Source organism: Arachis ipaensis, chromosome B6, assembly GCF_059453495.1.
Source record: "Arachis ipaensis isolate K30076 ecotype BB chromosome B6, ASM5945349v1, whole genome shotgun sequence".
Taxonomy (NCBI): Eukaryota; Viridiplantae; Streptophyta; class Magnoliopsida; order Fabales; family Fabaceae; genus Arachis; species Arachis ipaensis.
In genome coordinates this window covers 149,253,290-149,279,225 of record NC_142441.1, presented here as the reverse complement: position 1 = coordinate 149,279,225, position 25,936 = coordinate 149,253,290, and the positions used below count along the sequence as shown (strand labels likewise).

At 27.8% G+C, this 25,936-nt stretch overlaps 2 protein-coding genes across 3 annotated transcripts; both read left to right on the top strand.

Moving 5' to 3' along the window:
• Window positions 1-68: 68 nt before the first annotated feature.
• LOC107605526 (FAD-linked oxidases family protein) lies at window positions 69-7,790 on the top strand. Of its 2 annotated transcripts, none has more exons than XM_016307427.3 (18): window positions 69-453; window positions 847-940; window positions 1,269-1,369; window positions 1,716-1,764; window positions 1,909-2,001; window positions 3,904-4,018; window positions 4,113-4,173; window positions 4,468-4,504; window positions 4,581-4,642; window positions 5,169-5,265; window positions 5,581-5,655; window positions 5,728-5,836; window positions 6,006-6,115; window positions 6,334-6,396; window positions 6,658-6,737; window positions 6,840-6,970; window positions 7,135-7,178; window positions 7,437-7,790. In XM_016307427.3, exons 1-18 carry the CDS (start codon window positions 206-208, stop codon window positions 7,554-7,556), a joined length of 1,689 nt encoding a protein of 562 aa, XP_016162913.2. In that variant the 5' UTR covers window positions 69-205; the 3' UTR covers window positions 7,557-7,790. The 2 variants fall into 2 exon arrangements, with proteins under 2 accessions (XP_016162913.2, XP_088346331.1); XM_088490205.1 differs by having other exon boundaries at window positions 114-453; window positions 5,761-5,836.
• Window positions 7,791-16,323: 8,533 nt separating this feature from the next.
• Window positions 16,324-21,736, top strand: LOC107605525 (alpha/beta-Hydrolases superfamily protein). Its single transcript, XM_016307426.3, has 2 exons — window positions 16,324-17,060; window positions 21,167-21,736. The coding sequence occupies exons 1-2, from the start codon at window positions 16,390-16,392 to the stop codon at window positions 21,468-21,470; spliced, it is 975 nt and encodes a 324-aa protein (XP_016162912.1). The 5' UTR covers window positions 16,324-16,389; the 3' UTR covers window positions 21,471-21,736.
• The last annotated feature ends 4,200 nt before the right edge of the window (window positions 21,737-25,936 follow it).

The window sequence follows — 25,936 nt, the reverse complement described above, 5'->3', positions numbered from 1 at the left end:
ACACTTGTTAAAAAAATATAAAATTATGAAATTAATAATAAATAATAAAAATTTAGATTCTTTGTGCTACACTATGACAAATACTTAATAAATAAATAAGTGGAAAAGCGTGCGTGAGTGTTTTGACCTCTTTCAAGTTTCAGCAACCATAACTCACTCACTCTGTAATGAATGATTCATATTCTTTGTTCTCTGAGTCTCGACCATGTCAAATTTCTCGTCGTGGTTCTCTCGCTTGCGCTCTTCTTCCAACTACTTCTATCGCACTATCCATAATATAACAACTCACTCGAATGCAACCAATGTGCTGACCTCACACCGTCCAAGGATGACGTGGACAGGTTCCGTGCTTCCTCTTGCGGTGGCTGTATGCGGTGCTTCATTTGCGCTTCATCCGCACTTCAATCCTTCCTTGTGTGACGCCTCTGTTCCCTCTGATGCCATTAACAACAGGTGTATGGATTCACTTTGCTGTAAAAATCTTACTTTTTTATGTGTTTGATGAAGATTCAGATAAAGTTAGGGTGCAAAAATCGTTTTTTTTTTTTTTATCTTTTAAATTTTAATTTTCAGGTTTTCACATATTATTTGCATTAGATAATGTAATTAACAAGTATGGGCATAAATTAGTGAAGTGCTTGAATAGGCTCCTCTGTATTAGTGATGAACATAAATTGATTCAAGCATTTTATAGGAGACAAGTTACATTATTAGTTGATTTTGTACTCATCATGTATTGCACAGTTTATTATGTTTCACATCAGTGTATAGATTAGCCTCTGAACCAAGCAAATAATTGGTTGACAATGAAATGCAATTTCTTGTACTGAATGTTATATTTGTTAGCTTTGGGGGCAAAGGTAGCACCCAGTATGCCGTTAAGGGATCACACAAAGAATTTCCGCAGGAGCTTCTCCACGAATTGAAACTCATCTGTCAGGTATGAAATCTAAAATTCTCTGATATCTCAGAAATTTGGATCACTGAAAGAAGCACTAAGAAATACTCGAGCTGGTTCTGATTTGCATGGCAGTTAGATGAAATTTTCTTTTTGCTCTTGCTAAAACTTACTGAGATGATTGGTTGTAATATCGTGTTAGAGAATTTTAGGAAAGCAGGCCACCCTTCTGAGTTAATTGGTTGTGTTTAAGAATAATATTTGTTTTTTACTGAAATAATAATAAACTCATATCATTTGCAATTTGGAGCTGCATCTGTGTGACTATCAAGCATTCAGCTTCAGCTTTTCACAATACTTATTTCTGCAGGATAACTTATCACTTGATTATGATGAAAGATACCACCATGGAAAACCACAAAACAGCTTTCATAAGGCTGTTAATATCCCAGATGTTATCGTTTATCCAAGGTGAGACAATCTCTGAATCTGTAGTTGACATTTTTGTTTGCTTCATCATTTGTATCCTCATAGTTCTTGAAATGCTGCCACAATTCAATGTATTAGCTTTGGACATTATTTTCAAGACGCAGTTTCATAAGGCTTAAATATATCTTTTTCACTCTCCTTGTTACTGTTGATTTCAAAGTATGCATCTATTTTATCTATTGTTTTGACTGAAACATATGTAAAAAATACATTTCCACAGAATCTAGAAAGGATGTGAATGAGCATTGGGGGGGGGGGGGGGGTATGTGTGTGGCAAAATTCAAGGCATACATATAATTGTTCTCTTGCATTGTGCACTTATATGCAGATCTGAAGAAGAAGTTTCCAAGATTGTAAAATCATGTAACGACTATAAGGTTTGAGTTCCTCCCACACACTTTGAGTAGGGAAAATTGATTTCTTATACTATTTGGTTTTTGAAAAAAAAATATTGGGTGCATAAATGTTAATAATATTATAGTACTGAGAAATTGTTAATCATGGTTTACTTATTTTTTCAGGTTCCTATTGTACCTTATGGTGGAGCTACATCAATTGAGGGTCACACCTTATCGCCTCACGGAGGGGTTTGCATTGACATGTCATTAATGAAAGTATGTACATGTTCTGTTATGGTACCTGAATATCCATTCATAACTGTTTCAAATTTCAAGTGGGAACATTATGATTATTAAATATATAGGTCCCTGTCTACTCATGAATTGATGAATATACTTGACTTCATATGTTCCAGAATTCATCAGAAAGTTTATGATGCCCTTATGGGATTTGGATGGCGTATTTAATATATAGTTTTCCTTATCTTTCCTCCCATTTCAGTTCTCTCCACAAACTATTCTGAGGATATCATATCCTTCCTCTTTGCTTTCATCACTTAAGTTGTGATAAAGAAATAAAAGATAAATAAGAAGACAAGGATTCAAACTGAATAAAAAGATACATTGAAATTAAAATAGGAACAAAAAAGATAAGTTGAAATTGAGTACAAAGCGAATCACTCTACTTTCTACCCAATTTCTTGACGCAACAAGAAAGGGACTCCTCAACCTAACTTGTCAACGCCATAGTTTGGAAATTGAATCGAAGGGACTCCTCAACCTTCTATTCAATTCCCCGATGTAACAAGAGAGGGACTCCTCAACCTCAATTGTCCACACCATGGTTTCATCACGAAACCAAAAAAAGGTTTAAAACCTCTAAATCATTCTATGCTACGACTACAATAGCTAAGGAGGTATTTATAACCTCTTATTAGGTTAAAACAAAGAAAACCCTAAAGCCCATAAACATAAGGCCCAATCTAGTAATTAAATAAACAAAATCAAAATACATTAAATAAAATATTCTAAAAATGTAAACTAAAATATCTTCTAAATAACTCTTGAACTCTTCATATCACGAACATTTGAAGCACGTATCATTCTCCTCCTCTTCAAAAAAGATTCGTCCTCGAATCTTGTAGGTGAAAAAAAATAATATATGAAAAGGACAATAATTATAAGGAAGATAATTTCTTTCTTTTTTTTTTTTTGGTTTTTTTCTTCTTTTTTTTGTTTTTTTTTTTCACTTTATTCTTCTTCTTCTTTTTTTTTTTTAAATAATGAAACACAAACGAAAACAAGAACACAAGAACAAAATGAAAGACGCGACAAATACTGGACTCTTTTTTTTTTATGATAAAAGAAGAACAAATATAGATTAATAAGAATTAATCTAATACCTGAACTCTGATATCAAATGATAAAGAAATAAAAGATAAACAAGAAAATAAGGATTCAAACTGAATAAAAAGATACATTGAAATTAAAATAGAAACAAAAAGATAAGTTAAAATTGAGTACAAAGAGAATCACTCTACTTTCTACCCAATTTCCTGACGCAACAAGAAAGGGACTCCTCAACCTAACATGTCAACGCCATAGTTCGGAAATTGATTCGAAGGGACTCCTCAACCTTCTAACCAATTCCCCGATGCAACAAGAGAAGGACTCCTCAACCTCAATTGTCCACATCATGGTTTCATCACGAAACTAAAAAGGGGTTTTGAAACCTCTAAAAATTCTATGCTACGACTGCAATAGCTAAGGAGGTATTTATAACCTCTTATTAGGTTAAAACAAAGAAAACCCTAAAGCCCATAAACATAAGGCCCAATCTAGTAATTAAATAAACAAAATCAAAATACATTAAATAAAATATTCTAAAAATATAAACTAAAATATCTTCTAAATAACTCTTGAACTCTTCATATCACGAACATTTGAAGCACGTATCAAGTTGCTTCTCTTATGCATTTCTGCATTTCATGATTGTTAATGCAGTTTCAACTGCAGTATCGTTTTAATAATTCGGTTCATCTGTGCAAGTACCACTACTTAGACTCATCATCTACTGCAACATATTTAAACGTGCAGACTATGGTCCATGTGTTCATATAGGTACAGATTGAACATATCCTTTTGGTGTCATACACTGACTACTGGTTCAATATGCAGAGAGTGAAGGCATTACATGTTGATGACATGGATGTCATTGTTGAGCCTGGAATTGGATGGATGGAACTTAATGAGTATTTGGAACCTTATGGTCTATTTTTTCCACTTGATCCAGGTTAGTTGAATATACCATGGTAATTCATTTTGTTTAGGAAATTTGATATCTAAGTATACTTTTCTAAATAATGTTGTTTTACTTGTAACAACAGGTCCTGGTGCAAGCATTGGAGGCATGTGTGCTACACGCTGCTCTGGGTCTTTAGCTGTGAGGTGGTCAACTTTTGTTATATTCATTTTTTCATTTATCACTGGAAAACACATGGTTTAAATGTTTCATCTGTCTGGTTGCCAAAAATGTCGGAGTTCACAAGGTCTAATACTTGGCTCTAAGCTTTTTTGCTTGAGGCATATTGGTTCATTAATCATTAATGATTATTAGACTTGATTTGATGTAATTTATTGGCCAAATGTATGGAATTAATATGCAATATTTTTTTTTTCAGAAAAAACTTTAAAGTTCTTCTATGCTATTAGGCGTGACATGTTATTCTTACTAATTTGCAGATATGGAACTATGCGTGATAATGTGATCAGTCTCAAGGTTTGTTTTAGTCTCAGTTTTTGGTCTCTAATGTATTGATGCGATGATATATTTATTCTGCTGATTGTGTTTTCAGGTAGTTCTTGCCAATGGAGATATTGTGAAGACTGCATCTCGTGCTAGAAAGAGTGCTGCAGGGTTTGTTATATTTGTATCTCTTTAAATATTAAATCAATATCACTTGTAATTCTCTCCCCTTCATGATCATTTTGAGAGCTTACACAAAAGGTATAAGCAAACTTAAAGGCAAAAAATTTGGTATATTTGGAATACAAGACAGTACAGGAGCCTATTCTATACTGTCTTATCACCCACCTCTTTGCTGGCTGCACGTTAAATCAATATATTTTATCTTTGATCAGTTCAGTTTTGTGAAATTTCACTCATTATCCACTCTCAAATAAGATATCATCAGCAAAGATAATGCACACTTAACATTGAATCTACTTATTGAGCTGAACTTTAGTAATGAAAAAATGATGGGCTTCAATGTTGAACCATGATTAAAACCTATGTTGTATCAGAAACTTACACCAGTGTGTCTGAACATTGTCCCTGCTTCATCATAGATGTGCTTGATCATTTAAATGCGTGCTACACAACGTGTTGTTGAGGCAGACAGAAATGGCATGTTTTTTGAGTTATTTTCTTTAAATTATTGTAGGTATGACCTGACCCGTTTGGTGATTGGAAGTGAAGGAACACTTGGTGTTGTTACAGAAGTAACACTAAGACTTCAGAAAATTCCCCAGCATTCAGTGGTAGGTTGATCCTTTCTTTCATTTTTATACCTCTCCTTTTCAGATCCACTGACCCTTTTTACTTTGATCAATTTATGACATCTATATGTTATATTTCATTGTTATTCTATTTTCTTAGTGATCATTAAAACTTGCTGGTTCAACGGTTTCTGGTATCTGTGATGTAAAGTTTTTAATATATATAACTAGCTGAGATGATAATCAGTGCAGCCTGCAAAGTTGATGCGTCAATATTCTGAGCTGCCGCTTCATGTTTATCATCTAAGTTGTATGAAATTACATGGATTACCTATTACCTAACTTATCAAAGTACAGGTTGCCATGTGCAATTTCCCTTCTGTTAAGGATGCAGCAGATGTTGCTATTGCCACTATGATGTCTGGTATACAGGTAGGATTCTGACTTCAAATGTTTTGATATTTCTTGCAGTTTAATTGTGAAAATTCTGTTTATGCTAGTTAGGTGTCAAGAGTTGAGTTATTGGATGAAGTTCAGGTGAAAGCCATCAATGTTGCTAATGGGAAGAATTTCCCTGAATGTCCAACGTTAATGTTTGAATTTATAGGAACAGGTGACTTTATATAGATTTGATTGTTGTTTTATTTTCTTTGTTAGTAATTATTTCACACATTTTCTCAAAAAAAAGAAAAAATCATTTTACACGTCACTTTCCTTTTTAATGGATGTGCCAGATTTTCCCAAATACTGATAATTCCTAACCTACTGATGATATCTTTCAGAGGCATATGCACGTGAGCAAACACAAATTGTTCGGGGAATTGTTTCTAAGCACAATGGATCGGACTTTGTATTCGCGGAAGAACCTGAAGCTAAAAAAGAACTTTGGAAGGTAGTAACTTATTTCTTTTATAGAGAACATTTTTCATTTTATTAATGTATATGATGTTTCATCAAAGACATATCTACTTGTGATGGCATCTTACAATCTTTTGAAGTTAGTGAGATCCCTTCCCCGATTCATAGTTTTCAATCTATCTTGTTCCTTGAGATGTGTTAAAAGTTATCTAATTAATTGTACATTTAAGTCAATTCCTTGTTCCTGTGCAGGTAAGGAAGGAGGCACTTTGGGCTTGTTTTGCAATGGAACCTAATATGGAGGCAATGATTTCGGTGAGTTACTATGAAATATTTATTTTGATTTCTATATAGTTGGGTTATAATTAAATTTATAGGAGGGTTTCTATTTTGTTGTTATACCTTTTCAATTTATAGGAAGCAAGTAAGCAGCTTCTTCAAGCACTTACAAAAACATTTTGATTTGACTTAATATAAAGATAATATACCAAATGTGGATCTAGAATGCAATGTGCTTAATTTTTTTTCAAGACTTTTATTTTGTGTATTTTATTGTTTCAATTTTAATTTCTGCAGGATGTATGTGTTCCCTTATCTCACCTTGCTGATTTAATTTCAAGGTCTAAAAAGGAGTTGGATGCATCACCACTGGTTTGGTATGTCTGATCAATGTTATGTGATTCTGGATGATGAAGTTGATGATGATAGATGATCAAATAGATTGATGCTCAATGCGTGTACCTGTTGTCTCTTGCCAGCACGGTAATTGCTCATGCTGGGGACGGTAATTTCCACACGGTAATTCTCTTTGACCCTAGCCGAGAAGAACATCGGAAGGAGGCAGAGAGACTCAACAGCTTTATGGTTCATGCTGCTTTGTCATTGGAAGGTATTCATAAAACATAATAACTTGTTGACACATTCTATTGCATCATTAGTATCATGTATGAGGTGCCTTTTGGTATTCACTATATTGTTTGCTCGAATTTCTTCACCATGACATTGGCAAACCAGTAACTTTTTGTAAATTTTGATTATGATGCTTCTAACCAGGAACTTGTACCGGTGAACATGGTGTTGGAACTGGGAAAATGAAGGTACTGGAATGTTAGTTACTCATGAAACTACCAACATCACATAAGCTAACATTAACAAATGTTAAAGCTTATGGATATGTTATGTTAGTCATAATTTACATGCGAAGATTGGCAAGGAACAAACTTCTTTTATTGTTAATTAGATGGTCATGGTACTTTGTTTTCAAGTATGTTATGCCTTATTTTGAATTTATGAGTTCAGCTCTAGAATAACAAAATCTCATGCTTCCCCACTTTTTTTTTTCCTTTTTTGACCAGTACCTTGAAGAAGAACTGGGAGTGGAAGCATTAAGGACAATGAAGAAAATAAAACAAGTGTTAGATCCCAACAATATCATGAATCCCGGAAAGCTCATCCCTCCCCATGTTTGCTTGTAATGATATATCATCATTCACTCCAAGTATGTTCTTCTCAAATTCCATATCTGTAGAATTCGCTTTTGTACCATATAAGGGCTTTAGTTTACTCTATTGTTTTGTTCATAAGAAATGCTTCATAGGCCATTTGATTTTGTGGTCTTATGTTTCTCCTTTGTCTCAGGAATTTCTGTATATCTACTTTTCAAGTGAGAAAAATAAACATGAAGTTAAGAGCTTCTCTTATTTTGGGAATTTTTTTTGGTCCTTAATGTTAATTACGCCCAACTAAATTGGGTTGAATGAGCTTTAATATGATATTAGAATTGAGAAATAGCCAAAGTAGTGTAATTTTTTATTTGTTAGTGATTAGTGAATACATCTAGAAAAGAATGAAAAGAAATTAAAACAAATATACACTACATACTATAAAGACTTAATTAGATAAAGAAGTAATTTTTAATTAGACATCATTGGTTAATTTTTTTACTCTCAAATTAGTTTTTTCTTAACCTTCACTCCTTGGAGAGTTTAAGATTTATATGATTAGGATTTAGAATTTAAGATTTAAAGTTTATAATTTAAGATTTAGATTTTAGAATTGAGAGTAAAAGAAATGTTTGGTATTAGTAATATTTTTTCAACGTATAGCTTGTCAAGAATGTGATTCATATAGACATTAGGTTGATCAATAATATTTAATGTTATGACTTGTTTAGTCAGTGATGGAGCTTGAAATAAAATTTTGGGGGCCACATAGAAGATAATTGTCAATATACTTTTGATATGGATCCCATTTAAAATAAGTTCGCCTAATCTCATCTTTCTTATTTGAGTGATATTGTCAAATTTGAAGCCGTTTTTTAAGGTCTCGTTCCAACGAATTAAGGTTAAACTCATCAGATGCAACTCTTTGAACTTTTGAAGGTTATATCTTCTTTCTTCGTGATTTATTAAAGTAGAAGAACTATCTACAGGTGTTGATATTGTAAAAATTATGTGTTGTCTTTCTTGAATATTAGCCTTCCTCTTAAAAATGCATCAATTCTTTGATTTTTCATGATTATTTTATATAAAAATTTGAATATATATCCTGTAAAATATGTAAAATAAAAGTTAGAAGGACAAATATTAAAATTTATAATATTTATTGAATTTTTTATCAATTTATACAAATACAATAATATCAATACTTATTAAATATTCTAATATTTTTTATCATATAAAAAATAAAATTAAATAAACAGTAAAATATAAAATAATATTAAATTACATAAATAGAAAATACCTAATTTTTTATATTTGAACTCAAAGGTAGAGGGAGTATTACTTATTGAATAGAGAGCTACGAAATAATATACTCAGTTCAATCCAAATCCAACATGTTTTGAATGTTTAAAACTAAAAATTATTGTGCAATAAAAACAAGAGATGAAGATTGAACTTTGGTATTTTAAGTCATAATAAAGGATTTGAGCCAATTGAACTATTTTTTATTTTTTGAAAAAATATTACTAATTTTTTTAATAAAAGTATGGGACATGGCCCTTCTTGTCTCAACTAAGCTCCGTCCCTGTGTTTACTGTTTAGTCATTAGGTTGACAATGAAGATTAATAAAACTGTCGGTTACAAGTTGAAAAATAAAAATGAATGATAATTAGGGTTGGGTTATAATTCTTATTAACGAATCAAGGGTAATTTTTAAAAAGTTGTTGAAATTAGTTGAAAAATAGTTGATTCTTTAGTTAAATTCTTGAAATTTTTATTCTATTTAAATACTTGATTATAGATATTTTTTAAAACTATATAGATCTAATTAAAGATTAGGTAAAACTATAAAAGAGAAAGTCTAAGACTCAGTATTTTTATTAAAATTTAACTAATATTTAACTAGCAAAAAAGAGTATAATTTCACATAATTAGATGTAATTTCACATTATTAAAAATACTAATAATAACTAATTAATAATTATAAATCACAAAATATACTAACTCTCTAATACTACTGACTATAGAAACTTACGAATAAATTAACACCAATATATAAATAAAGATAATACTTTAGTTGTGGCTACTTCTGAGTTTATACATTTGTCGTGACTAATTACTTTGAGACCATGAAGTGTGGATAAGATTAGGAATTAAGATACTAAATTACTAACACAAGGTAGCTTAAAATTATAAACAATGGCGTAGGTAAACCAACTAATTAATAACTCGTTCATTTTTATTGTTTTCTTCAACAATGAATGATGAGTAGTTAATATGCATGTAAATTAATCTGTTGCCATATCATGACACACAAGACGATTCTATAAAGTTAACGAGGAATTAGCCACTTGCACAATTTTATTAATTAAGGAGACAAGCATGAACTACAAATTGATTCTTAGAATAATCCGTTAGGTAGCGTTTGGTGGAGAGACGAGAGATAGAGACTGAGAGACAGTGATTGAAATAAATCTCAGTATTCTGTTTGGTGCAAAATGGGAGATAGGAATTAAAACAAGAATGAAACTCTAATTTAATTTGCACAAAGGGTAAAATTAGAATTAATTAATTGAAATGAAAGTATTTTAGGTATAAAATGTTATTAAAGTTTCAGTCTCCATCTCTAAAAATTTCAGTCCTCTGTCTCTACTTTTTGAAGGTACTAAAATACTAAAATTTTAGAGATAGAGACAAAAATTTTAGTACCAGTCTCTGAACTAACAAACACGATACTAAATCTCAGTCTCTCAGTCTCTCAGTCTCTGTCTCAATACCTTAAAACAAATGCTACCTAATGCGCTCTCTCTCTCTCTTGTAATAAAATGCATGTGTTGTAATTCTCAATGCAAGTTGTGTCTAGATCCATTAACGTTGCATCACATTCACATTGGTTAGTAATCTAAATTCTAATACAGCTACTATATATGGTTGGTTAATTTAACTAGCCCAAAATTCAAGGGCTAAATTATCCGGTGACAATTATATATATGAAAATTTCGATTTTAAATTAATTATCCTTAAAGAAAAAAAAATTATTAGTAAATTATGGACTCATTATGTCCTTCTATCAATTCATTACATAAAACTTAACCGTTGTACTTATATATACTATTAATTACTGTGACGTCTCTATTTAAAAGAACGTTACGTAAATAACAATTTTTGGAACAAAATTTTTTTTTTTTGGATAAAAATCATAATAAATAAAGAACCGTTGATAAAGATTATATAAAAACTTAAAAAATAATAAATACTTACTATTCAAAACTACATTATTTCTATATTTATGTGCCAGCAACAAGATATACACTTGCGTAAATAACAAAATCATAAATATACATATTCATCATTTATTATTATAAAAGACCTAGTTAATATTCTTTTATTTCACTCTACTCTAGATTTAATTGTATACACACATAACACGGACGCGAAATAAATTTCGTTGTGTATTTTATTTGAACTCGAACGCATATTATAATGCTTGAATTAAAATGTAATTAATTATCATATTGCGTTACTTCTACTGATCTTATAGTAATATATAAAACTAGTAAAATAGTTGCATAATTTTAAAGTACAATTAATTAGTTTATTAAACCTTTATTTTTGTCCAAACTACAATTTCGATTGATTAAAATTATTATTATTATTTCATATATGAAAACGTATAATAATACATTGATAGAAAATAATTTATCAGTCAATTTCTAGAATATATATATATATTAGAAAATGGAGAGTTATGTGGTTAAATTTACCTGCCATCTTTTATTCACAAATCCAATAACGACCTTCAATTAATTAATTAGTTATTGAATGACATAGCTTTTAGCGGCAGATCATGTTGGGCAACATATATTGGACTAATCAGGATCTTTTCTATTTTATCCTTCTTTTTTTTTTTCCTGTCCAATTCCACACATACATGGAACATGATTCTTCCACTTTTCTAAGACAAATTCCCTACGATAAAAAATTAAAATTAAAAAGAAAAAGGATCTTAGACTACAATATCGATAGGACAAAACAGGATCCAGCCGACCCCTATCCTCCTTTTTCTTTTTTCAAAAATAAATAAATGTTGTTAATTGAAGTTTAGTGAACTCACTTGTACACCAAAATATGTTGGAAGAAAAAGATAACACTATTGTTATTGTGGCTCAGATGCCTCATTGACCCCTTATGCATTGACATGTGGATTGTGCTTGTCTTCTTCTTGGTCCATAACCATAAGTCACATTGAATCTTTATGCCTATCATCCCATGTTATGTTTGGTTAATTTTGAAAATAGGTTACAAGTCTAGAGAAAAACAAATACAGAAAAAATATGTTTAACTATTATTATTATATCCTATCACTAAAAACAAACGTAGCCTAAGGCTGCCGTTGAATCAAGACGAGACAAAAATAAAAGTTGAAGAAAGTAGGTTTGAGACAAAATTTAAACATGTAAATTGCATATATATCAAGTTGGTTTTTTTAGTATGCTTTATCTTTTTGTTTTTCCACGGTATCTCTCCATCCGAAAAGTTAAAGACTAATTCGTCACGCATTGGAATTTTATTTAAGAGTTTATCGTTGGTTAATAAATTAATCCGCAGATATCGAACCCAATCTAACCCGGTCGAGTAGGGTTGTCAACCGATTCGTAGCGAATAGGGTAGAGTACGGGTTGTGTCTCAACCCTACCCGATTAACCCGTACTCTATATATGTATATGTTATATATTTATATAAAAATATATTTCAAGTGGATGTTGAACCAAAAACTTCTCAATAAATGCAACAGATTCTTACCCATTAAAAGAAGATCATTAATTGATAATTTGATACTTTTTTATCTAAGTTTTATAATAATGTTTCATCTTTTTTGTAACCCGCAGGTAAGATACTCGCAGGTTAAAAACTAGTAGGGTTAAAGTTAATATATTCTCAACTCGCAAATAAGATAAGGTTGAATTTATATAAAAATTTCAACCCATAAATAGTGTTAGAATTAGATCCAAACCTTACCCAACCATGTTCATTACCACTTCTACCACACACTTACTTAATCTAACTATACTGTGTAGTTATGCTTACAAGCAAGTTACATGTGCCTTCTCATTTATGGGTAGAATTATTTTGATTGAATATTTTTTATTAGAAGTAAATTATACTAAAAGTATTTTTAATGATTAATAATATGTTAATAATTATAAAAAAGAATGCCAAAAAATATTTAACTTTTTACAGTCAATATTAATATATCAGGAAGAAAAAATAATTCTTTGACAACACTTTTATTAATACTTTTTGGATTAATGTCAAAATCATCATTAAAAGATATAAATATAAATATGGAGTGAATTAGTTATTTTATCAGTTAGATAATAACATATAGTATAATTATTTTACCCCATATCATCATTTAATTAGTAGAATGACCAATTTAATTTATTATAGTATTTTTTAAGAATTAATTTAAAGTATTTGATCTTTTAAGGATTCAATTGACCAAAACTATTTTGTTAAATAAACCATATTTTTTTTTACCATTATTAATGGTAAGTTAAGTATATAAAAAATTGTAAATAACTTTTTAATAACCATAAAAAATATTCTTCTTACAATAAAACTTAACACCATCTTTACACAAGTAATTGGTTAGATTAACTTTTTGAATCTTGATGTAAAGTGATGCAAATATCCTTAATTTGAAGATAGGATGATTTATTATTGTGCCTATGTAATAAGTCATGGCAATAATAAATGCCACTTAAAGATATACTAATTAATTAAATGGCTTATTTCATTAATTAATTATTGTACGTTGGTAGTAGTGAGATCATTAGGATAAGCTATTTTCATGGCTACTACAGCAGCCACTAACAATAGCAATATTATTATTAGTATCACCATAAAAAATGGAACATACCTACATGGATCCAACTCCAAGCTTCAAAGCACCAATCACTATCTCTTTTAGTGTTTCTATCTGATCTAGCTAGTTCTAATTCTCTATTTTGGTTGAATCATCCTCACAATAATTCATGGATACATATATTATTCCAGTCCCATTTTAGTAGCAAATCATGACTGGATTTATTTTAATTGAGATTGTTATCTCTTCAATATATTTGTAAGTAGTAGTATTCATTATTCAACACTTCTTTTTTTCAAAAAATGTAATTATTATAAATACTTTAAGTAAGGTATCAGTTGTAATTATTATATTCATAAGATCATGCATGATATTTAATTTTATTATCATTTCTGTAACTATTTTTATTGATAATACTAAAAAGATAATAATTTAAAATTATTTTATTTAACTTAATATTCACAATTTTATATATTCTAGCGATAATTAAAAAATATAAAATAAGATAAGAGGTAATTAAAGAATATAAAATAAAATAATTTTAAATTATTTTAGACTGATTTTTTATTTTGTTTTGAATGTTTTTGTATTTTTATTAACTATAATGTTATGGATTGAGTACATGGATTGATATGCTTTGTGTTTCAATAAATCTCTACAAATATAAAAGTACGACTATATATAATAATATAGTAGTAGTATTAAGATTTAATGTAGAAATTAAGAATTAATTACCAAAGAAAAAATATGAGGAAATTAAAAGAATAATAACTAAACAAAAGTAGAATAACACAGCACAACACGGTTTGTCGTAAGAAAATTCCAATAACAAAACTTAGGAACTAGTTTAATTTCACACCTTTTTTCTAATATTGTTTTATATGCAAAAGCAAAAATCAAATCATAAAAGTTGTGGTCAATGTCAAGGAATATATATTTATTCAATCTTCTTAGCGGACAAACTGTAAATATATCCAAATAATGAGGCACTATCGTCTATCATTATCTTTTGGCAATTTATTAACTTAATTAAATTATATATACTTATTCTATGATTTCAAACCAATCTTAATTACATTTTGAATGAATCACGAGCAAATTCAGATAGTGTCTGACCTGTAGAGTATACAATAAATGTGTATATCGATTACGCAGCCACTTTAATTTGTTGATAAATTCTATACTATGATTTTGAATATTTACTTAAGGTGTTTGTTATATTGTTAAAAAAATTGGTACTTAATTGTAAAAAAAAATAAATAAATAGTATTTAATTTAAAAATATAAAAATTAATAAATTTTAATTATAAAAAAATTAAATAACTAATTTTTTTAGTCAATTTTTTAACTAATTAGCTAACTTTATAACAAAAAAAAATATTTGAAACTTAATAAAAAAATCTAAAATTATTAAAAAATAACCTTCAAAATCTAAAAAAAATATTTAAAATCATTAAGAAAGAACATCTGAATTTGTCAGAAACTATTGTATGCTAGAGGCAAGAACAACATATTCGATTGCGAGTGATGCTTTTTGTGCCACAGCAACGACTGTTGTTTTGGCGATAAACAACAACGCATTCAGAAACTATTGTATGCTAGAGGCAAGAACAACATATTCGATTGCGAGGGATGCTTTTTGTGCCACAGCAACGACTGTTGTTTTGGCGATAAACAGCAACGCTAGACGAGAAAAAAAATCAACTTAAAAAAATATTTAAAGTTATTAAAAAAATTTAAAATTTAACAAAAAAAATTCAAAAACTAATAACAAAGAACATCTAAAATTATTTTAAAATAGAACAATTCAAAATCTAATAAAAAGTAACATCTAAAACCTAACAAAAAAATATGTAAAACATAATAAAAAGATAATCTTCAAACAAAGAAAAAGATACTTTGACAATGACGCTGTGACAAAAGTCACTCTCACAAAAGTAAAAAAAAAAAGTTTTTAGATAATAATAATAATTAGACTATGTTGTTTACTTTTACCTTAGTTACTTAACGTAATTGATAAAAAATAAATTGGATAAAAATTTGACATTAATTGATAGATAATGTAAAATTAGTCATACCCGAAATAAATAGCAAGTGTGCATGTATAATTCACAAAATTTGAAGGAGGGCGATTTTTTTGACAAAAATAATTAACTAAAAAGATAAAGTATACAAAAAATTAATGTATATGATATTTCATCACGGTAGAATCTTTAAAAAGTTATGTATTTTTTCTTCACTATATAACACATAACTAATTGAAATTAGAATGTCTGAAAAAATAAATAACTATTCCTATATAATACCAGCATCATCACCACATACATAGAAACGTGGATCTAAGACAAACACACAGTCCCCTGAAATTGACAGCCATATTGCATGGTCATACTCACACATCATATTAACTAGTTTACCAACGTATATAATAAAAAGTTTTCACTAATTATGTTCATTTTATTAATAGATAATTTAGATATATATAAAAATATTATTAATATATTTTTATAAATAAATATAAATATAAATATAGTACTCAAAAAATACTTTTGTATATATTTATTATTAAAATAAAAAATTATATAATATTTTTATATATATTTAAATTATCCATTAATACATTCCATCCTCTTACAAACAATATTCAACAAATTAAGTAATTAAATATATAATATGACGAACGAGTATCCAACAAATTAAGTAATTAAATATATAATATGACGAACGAGTATCCAAACTAAGGTCCATATTCAAAGCGAAGAAGAATAAAAATAAAGGAAATAAATTAACCAATAGCCATGTGCCACCAAAACTCAATAATAATACACTGAAATTATCAAATTGCCCTTAACATGGCATGGTAATAACAACACAATGCCCTACCTCAGATCCATTCTAGCTCTATAAATACCTGCCTCCTTGGTGGTTGCGGCAAGACCAGTGTTATAGGTATCAGACTCGAACCGGCAATTGATCTGGTAAAAATAATTAACATTATGGGTTCTCTTCCGAACATAGTAGAGGACTGCATGGGGTTCCTCAAACTCTACAGTGACGGTTCCATTTTTCGATCCAACGACATTAAATTCCACGAAACTCCAATCGAAGACGACACCGTTTCATTTAAAGACTGTCTTTACGACAAAAAGTTTAACCTCTTTCTCCGCCTCTACAAGCCTCAGTCCAACAACAACGTTGTTAGAAATTCGAAGCTGCCTGTGGTGATGTTCTTCCGAGGTGGAGGCTTCTGTTTTGGGTCACGCACGTGGCCGCACGTGCACAACTGCTGCATGCGCCTCGCATCGGGGCTAAAGGCGGTGGTGGTCACGCCGGATTACAGGCTGGCGCCGGAGCACCGGCTACCTGCGGCGGTGGAGGACGCCGTGGAGGCGGTGAGGTGGCTGCAAAAGCAGGCCCTGAGTGTTTGTGGCGATGCATGGCTGAGTAACGGTGACGTTGACTTTGACCGCGTTTTTATAGTGGGTGACTCGAGTGGCGGGAACATTGCGCACCACCTAGCGGTTCGGTTCAGACCCGGTTCGAAGGAGATTAAACCGATTCGAGTACGAGGTTACGTGCTGTTGGCGCCATTTTTTGGCGGGGTTGTTCGGACCAAGTCCGAGGAGGGTCCATCGGAGCACATGCTCACTCTTGACTTACTTGACAGGTCACTCTCTCACTCAAATTTATCATGTTTTTTTATTAGTTTAAATTAAATTAAAAAATAAATTTTTATATATTTTAATACGATAAAATATTACATATAAATTTTTTTAATTATTATATAATATTTTTTAAATAATTTAATAAATTTAATTAAATTATTATATAATATTTTTTAATTATTAATTTTATATAAAGATAATTTATAGGTAAATGTTAATTTTTTTAACAATTACTTGCATGATTTTTCGTTATATTAATATATGTTAAATTTTGTAGACTAGTCTTGTTCATTATAGCTTCTCACTTAATTTATTTTTTATTTTTTTATCTAGAGTAGCTCATCTCTAATTATATACTAATTATATGAATAAAATATTTTATTTAATCATTTATTAATTTTAAAGTTTTACAAATAAAAATTTTCTATTTTACATTGTGATGAATATATATAGAATTTGTTTGGGTGTTATTAAGTTGTTAAAAATTTTTTAATAAATTTATTTTTTTTATTTTGTAGTATGTATGACAAAATCTTAGTATAAAAGATAAAAGTACTCAAAAAATTTTAAAATATATATTTTTTATTAATTACAATTTACATTTTTTTAAATATATTTTTTTATTTGAAAAAAAGATACTTTTAATATTATAAATAAATAAATAAATATTTTTATATAATCGTACTCAAATATATAATTATTAAATAAAAAGATATTTTTTAAATCAAATATTTAAATATAAATTTATTTTTATTTTTAAAAATCTTTTTAAAAAATTACTTGAAAGAAGATATGTTTATAGAAATTCATTCAAGTAAGTACATAGTTTAATTTTTAATCCACTGATATTATAGAATATTTTATATACCTTGAGTGTGAAGACAGTGAATTATTTTATAATCTATTGATAATATCAATATTATATTTCAATTTGGTGTTAAATTATATATTATATCGTTTTGGTAATAACTACTATTTTTTATTGTAAACTTTAACTAACACACAACCCAAAATTCATACAAGTAATAAGTAGCATTATATTGTTTTGAATGTAAATACTCAATATGGCAGAGTTATTCATGGACATGCAATTATTTGTCTATATTGTTAGGGTTAAATGTGGGTTTTCCAAATTAGGTTTCAGATGAGCACTTTAAGAATATAGGAACTTGGAAGCTAAGTGGTTCCACTCCTTGTGGAGAAATTCGCTTTTACCATTAGTGAATATGGTTTTGAATAATAATGAAACTAATATAATTATATAATCCACTCAATTCATTAGTTTTGGACTCCTTGTAGGGTATATATAGTGATATGTGATCTTAAATAAATTTGGTGTTCCACTTAATTAATTATCAAATGTTTTCCACGTCCAATATTTAGGCAGCTAGATTTATACTTAAGACTATTTACGAAAATAAATTCTCTGAATTGTTTTATAAAATATAATTTTTATTATATATTTTTTAAGTAAGACAAAAAAATATATAAAAAAAATATTGAATAATAAAAAATTACACTTTATTAAAGAATTAATTTTTCTTTTGAAAAATTCTATTCCCAATGTATAAAAATCTTGTACGAGAATATTCATTTTATTAGGTTTCAGATTTTCGTATTAATCTTTACTTTTATAAAAATTTTAATTAATGATTACATTAAAATGCAAGTTCTGTAACTTTTGTTACCTAATTACATGTAAAATAATGATTTCAAAACGTTGTTACCTACCTTGACCTTGACTCTAACAGGTCAACTCATCATCTCACTGTTTCAATTTCTATATGCTTGATAAAAATAGTGAATATTCATATACAGTAATTTTAATATAAAATTAATAATTAAAAATTATTAGATAATAATTTAATTAAATATATTAAATTATTTAATTATTTTCAACAAATAATTTTACATATATAAATTTTTACTGAATTTTTATCGATAAAGAAACTGAAAGAAACTGCGTAATAATTGCACTTGAGATGTGATGAGTGAATCAAAATGGCAATGATTGCTTGAAAGGCCAAAATTCACGGACATGAATCATAGAAATTAAAGTGATTAGTGATAACATTTGGGCAGTGCCTATCGCACCCTTTTAAATGTTATACGGCTAGTGGTGCCATTGTGCCTCGTGAATAATTCCAAATCAAAAGAAACTTGTCTATCACATTGTGGAGAAGAAGAGAAACGTCATTTTCAAAACCTTTTTCTTTTATATTTTAGGCTTTCATTTTTTATTCATTTTTCATTAGTGAGGTTTCCATTACTTTTGGGGTTACAGTCCAATTAGAAATTACAATGTCATCCAGAGAAAAAGTGGTAAAAAAAAGGACAGAAAATAAAGCATAGAACATTAACTTTTAATTAATTAATATTAATTAATTTTTTAATTATAAAATTTTTATTTTTAGAGAATTTAAAATTTATAATGTAGAATTTACTTAGAATTAATAAAGATTTAAAATTTATATTCTAAATTTTAAAATTTTAAAATTAATTAATATTAATTTTAAAAAATTGACTTTGTAGTTGAACCCTTATTATTATCCACCATATGAGAAACAAAAAATAGGTATGAAAAAATCTATTACAAATATTAAAGTGAGCAACAAAAAGGACTTCAATTAAAATGTTTTGGAAGGATTTATGTTTCATTATTAATTTATATATATTATATAATACTAAAAGAAAAGTTATACTATTAACACTATTTTAATTTACTAAGAAACTGCTAATCAAATTTTAGTGTGGGCAAAATTGGTATAGCTTGAAATATTCTTATTTAGAAAGTACTATATATGGATATTATTACCATACGTGATGAGTCATTATTGTTATTCATACAATAAAAGCTTTAATTATATTTCTTCGAACTGATTTTGTTTTTTTTAATTAGAGTAATTATTTAATTAAATCGTATAAAAAATGAGATTATATATTTTCTATATACTTTATTAAATTTTAAAGGTATGAAAGTCATTATTTCATTATTTCCTTACAAACGAAATAATCCAATAAGCCATCATCAGCAAAAACTTTAGATTCCATTCTTAAATAACAAAATCCATTAGAAGGTTTCCCACTTTGTAGAGAGGATATACCTAATCCAACATATAGCATATAATTGTACGTAGTTTAATTTTTTATTCCGAACCTTATCCAATATGCTTCAAATAAATTCTAATATTATAAAGCTTACATATATAATATATTCTATATAGAAAGTGACAATGAAATCTAAAGTTAGCAATATAGATCACGGTGATTTTGGAAGAAAAAACAATCAAGTTATATTATTCTGACACTAAGAGTAGTAAAACTGTACAATAACTGAAAATCAGAAGAAAATAAAATGTCTAGTGCTGTACACATATATCTTTTAGATTAACTTTTCTTCTATTCAATTATGTAACTTTATATAAAAAAATAAAATTAATTTTCGTCCACGACTTAAATAATAATTATTTAAAATAAATATAATAATTAGATAATAATATAAATTTATTTGTACTGCATAAAAATTTTAATTTTTATTAGATATTATACTTACTCATATTTTAGTTATATTATTAAATATTAAATAAAATATGAATATTTACTAGAAGAATGCCTCTTTCAGCATATAACTTTTGAGGTTAAAATATAAAATTCAGTTAAATGAGTATTTAAAGTAATTATTTATTATTATTATTATATTAGTCTCTATAATTTTATCAAATTTTTATTTAAATTTTTATATATTTTTTTTAATTAGATCTTTATATAGCTTTTAATTTTATAATTAAGTATTTTTTATGTCAAAAATATTAAAATTAATAGAATATTTTAAAAAAAATGTGATAAAAAAATCTAATTAGATTTTTAATTATAGATAACTTTAATTTTTACGCTAATATTTTTTACACCAAAAAGGATCTAATTATAAAATTAAAAATAATGTAAAAATTCAATTAAAAAAAACTAATTGAAATTTAGTGAAATTAGATTAATAGAATAATTAAATATTATTATTATTATTATTTAGTATTGTGTTATGATGAGTCATCAGATGTATTAAAGTGATAATGATAGTGTTGATAATTTTTTACTCAATAATTAAAAACAGATTTTGGAGGCTTTCGCTGCCTGTTGGAGAGAACAGAGACCATCCATTTGCAAATCCATTTGGAGTTTGTGGAAATAATCTTAGAGAATTGAAGCTTGATCCTATGCTTGTTATGGTTGGTGGTAATGAATTGCTTAAGGATAGGGCACAAGATTATGCAAACAAGTTAAAAGAATCCGGGAAGAACATTGAATATGTTGAGTTTGAAGGGTGCCAACATGGTTTTTTCACTCATCATTCGTACTCTCAAGTGGCAAATCAAGTCATCCAAATCCTTACAAGATTCATGTTTCAACTCAATTAATTTCTAGTTAGAACAAGAAATTAATTTATTGAAGACAGGCCTCAAAAGAAGAAACAAAATAAATAATTAATAATCAAACAAAGGCACCTAATATATAAGCCATAATATTTGTAGTTTTTTAGTACATAAAGTACGTAGTTTATATATCACTTTCATGGGCATATCATGGTATATAGGTTATTGATCAAGCTTATTAAGGTAGTTTGTGGGAATGAATTATGTCAATTGTATTGGTATGCATATTGACCTTTAATTTCTTAAATAAATGGAGAAATATTGGAGTACTAATATTATTTTTTGTTAAGCTAATGTTTTTTATTAGAATTTTATTTTTATACTATTTAAAATAAAAATTTAAAATTAGTCCAATCTTATTAGTGATGTAAATGATGCACGGACACTGACACGGACACGGACACGTAACACGTCCACACGCCAATTTTAAAATCTTATCAGACACGGGGACATCTATTCATATAAAATATAAAATATTTTTTAAAATAAATCGTAATGATATTTTGATTTTTTTTATATTAAAATATAAATTTTTTTAATTATTTTTAATGTCTTATTTTAATTATATCAAATATTTAAAATATTTTTTGTTTTAATAAATAATAATATATACTATATCTAAATTTATTTCAAGAATATATATTAAGAATAAGACTGAACAAGCTGACACGTGATAGTATTTAAGTGTGTTCAAGTGTATCCAAAAAAAATTTTTATTTTTTAGCAAGATACGCTCAACAGCAAAAACGACAACTCAATTAAGTGTCCATACTTCATTAACTATTCTTATAATTTATTAGGCTAATTTGGCACTACTCTATGAAGTACTATACATGCAATGATAATTTATTATTCTTCTTGTTTTTTATTTTTAATTTATCTTATACTTAACTTTTCGAATTTTAGGTCATTTTAATTATAAAACATTTGATATTATATTATAAAATTAATTACTCTAAAAATTTAAACTAATAAATAAAAATATATAAATAATTATATATTTAATATTTGCTATAACAATATTGTTATATTATTATATGGACAATTTGTTATGGACAGAAAAATACTTTAACAAAAGTTGGTGGTGGTTTAAATTGGTTCTCCCATTATATATAAGATTTTGTTAACTTGTGCCTAGGAACATAGGTTAAACATATCATATAAAAAAATATTTTATAAAAATTAATTTTTTCACGTTTTTTATGCATTAAATATATTAAAAATATTAAAAAATTATTATTATATTTTTAAAGTGTATCATTAGAACAAAAATTAGTTAAATTCTTATAAACAAGAAGAGTAATAGCGTTGTTCCAAATAATAATAATAATTAGAATTGAAGTAGAAAGTCAGTTTTTTAATATTAGTTAAAAATTTTTAATTTTAATTCTTAAATTTAATCTTAAAAATATTTTTAAGTAATATTATTTGAAAATAATTAAAAAATAATAATTTAATATTTAAATATTTATGAAAAAGTACCTTTTAATTTATTAATTATATTTGAATACAATAATACAAAATATTTTTTATTTACTTTGTTATATTTAAACATCTTTTTTCTAAATTTTAGAAAAGTAATAAGATAAAAATTATAGCTTAAAAAAATAATTTTTTATTTTATATACTTCTACTTTTATATAAATAAATTTATTAAATATACTAAAAAATAAAAATAAAAAATTTAATTAAAAATATTCTCTTCCTGGTGATATAATCATTCCTACTTACCAAACATCGTTTATAAAGATATTTCTAAAGATAGAACAAGAGAAAATAAGATGAATGAGTAGCATATATATATATATATATAGGGATCAGATTGTGGAAGTAAGTAGGAATCTTGAAGCTTAAGGTCATTCATGTCTGTACAAAATTAGAAGCAATGAAGCATCACATAGTGCACAAAGCTGACGAATAACAGCAATAACATCAGTTTCTTTATTCTATTCAAAACTTAGTGATGAGGGGAAAAAAATATCTTGTATCTAAATAAGTTCCACTACTGGACACTGCTGTATGCCTATATATATTATTTTTGTTTATCCTTCTCTGTTTTGTTATAATTATGTGATTAGTTTAACTGTTAATAAAAGAATAACAAATATAATTATACATGTATGTACTCTAAAAATATTTATTAAAAATACCATACAAATTTATTAAAAATAAATTATTAAAAGGACAAGCTAAGTTTTATTAGTATTTTCAATAATGCATTAAAAACTCCCAAAGATTTTATTATTATCTTCTTATCAACAACCAAATTATACAACAGTTTTTTTTTGAGTCTACTCTTTGATAATACAAATATATTAAGTAAAAATTCATGTTTTTTATGTAAAATTAGTAGTTAAAAATTATTAAATAATAATTTAATTAAATATATTAAATTATTTAATAATTTTCAGTTAATAATTTTATATGAATGCAACTACATACACATGAGTATTTGCGATAAATTAAACTGAACAATATACCATCACGTATTACACGTGCGTCTACAGACGTTTCCATTTGCATAATGTTATCTAACTTTTAATGAATAATAATAATAATAATAATAATAATATTGCGTGGATTTGGTGGGTCCAAGAGTCTCTAAATGACTTGAATCTAGCTACCTTCATTTCTCATACTATTTATATGGTGGCACTTTGTGTCCCATGCATGCATGTTTACTAAGCCAGAGTTAATTTAATGTCCATGTTTTTTGGTAAACATTAATTGTTAATTCTTTCTCTATAAAAAAGATAATGCTAACTCCAAAAGATACATCAAATTTTGGTGGTAAGTGAAACACCCGAAATTCCGGGTTTAAATCAATATATGTTAGTTCAATGAATCTTTTTCGGACACGTTATTTATTTGATCAGATCAAAGTATAGTAGTAGTTACTATTCTTTCAAACTCACATAATATAAAAATAAATATATATTATATAGTTGATCACTTTATCCTCAATGCTATTCCAAGAGCTTTTGGCCTTTATCCAAAAAGAGATGAGGTAGATATGTTTAATTATCTTAATAGTTTAATTTCTTTATTTGGAACGTTTGTAATTATTACACTAACTGATGATATTATTTGGATACTTTTCAAAAATAATCATCACAACAATTAATCTAAGTGGGATAACCCCTAATGTCCACTATAAAAACCAGATTTGGCTGCACAATTTTTTTGTTAGAAGACTCGAATTTGATTATCAAATTTTCACCACATTTTATAGATAGTTATCCAAAATTTAATTATTAATAGATAACAATAAACGGTCAATGCTGAAATCATTTCATAGCCACGCCAGTCAACGGACTAAATAAAAGGTGAACAAGGCAAAGTCATTTTTGCATCAAACTTATCTCTAGGCAAGCATTATATTGGATTTAATATTATTTCAAAAGAGAAATTAGGATAACCTCGTAGTCTTAGAACACTGAATTATAAAATTGAAATATGAGATTACAATAGATTTTTTTTGTTTCGGATTCACATCTTAATTACAAAAATACATGTAGGGGCGTACTTACAGGACACCAATGCTCAAATGTAATAGTCCAAAAGATATAAAAATTTGAGATAAATGACATCTCCAAAACATATGTTATAAGCTTTTTACATAAATAAATTAAAAAATCTTAAAATTACATGTTATAAGAAATATCCAAACAATATGAGAATAATACAAATCGATTAATTACATGTAATAATACAGAACTATGAACAACCACGGAATATCAACAATAATAGAGAATTTGTAGAAGGTTTGGATGAAATAAGTCTTAACTAAGACGATCCTGGATCTTTGGATATAGACATAACAAATGAGAATGATAAGGTGATAACATAACAGCCAACTGCATGATGACCCTTTAGTTGTGAATGTTAAAAGTATATGCAATTTCAATTTCAATTTACATAGAGAATACAAAAATGTTTAAAAAATGAAAAAATCTAAGATATCCTAATGTACAAGATGTCTCTGGTACGGGTTGAGAGATGGATCGAGAACTTGCAGGTTGAGGCAGATGCCGGATCACTTGACTGGAGCAATGGGGGGTACCTGCAAAGACACTCCGACGCTCAAGTCAGAATGGATCTAAGAGGTATAAGGTGTGAGGAATGGATGAATACCTAGAGAGACCTGGGTCCTCTATTTATAGGTGATGGTGAATATCTTATCTTATCTTATTTGGCTAAGATAAGTGAGACGTTTGAATTATCTTATCTTAGCTTATCTTATATTATTTGGCTAAGATAAGGGAGACGTTTGAATTCGAAAGTTGGTTAGGAGCTCTAGTGGGCTAGTTCCAGGCCTTCTGGAAGGGCGAAGCAGGTCAGACCCTGGTAACTGGGTTCGGGGACCGTTCCGGGTGTAGGATCCGTGGGCCGGATCCGTAACAGTTGCCCCCAGAGCGAGAGAGTGAAGGTGCTCGGTCTCATCGCTGGAG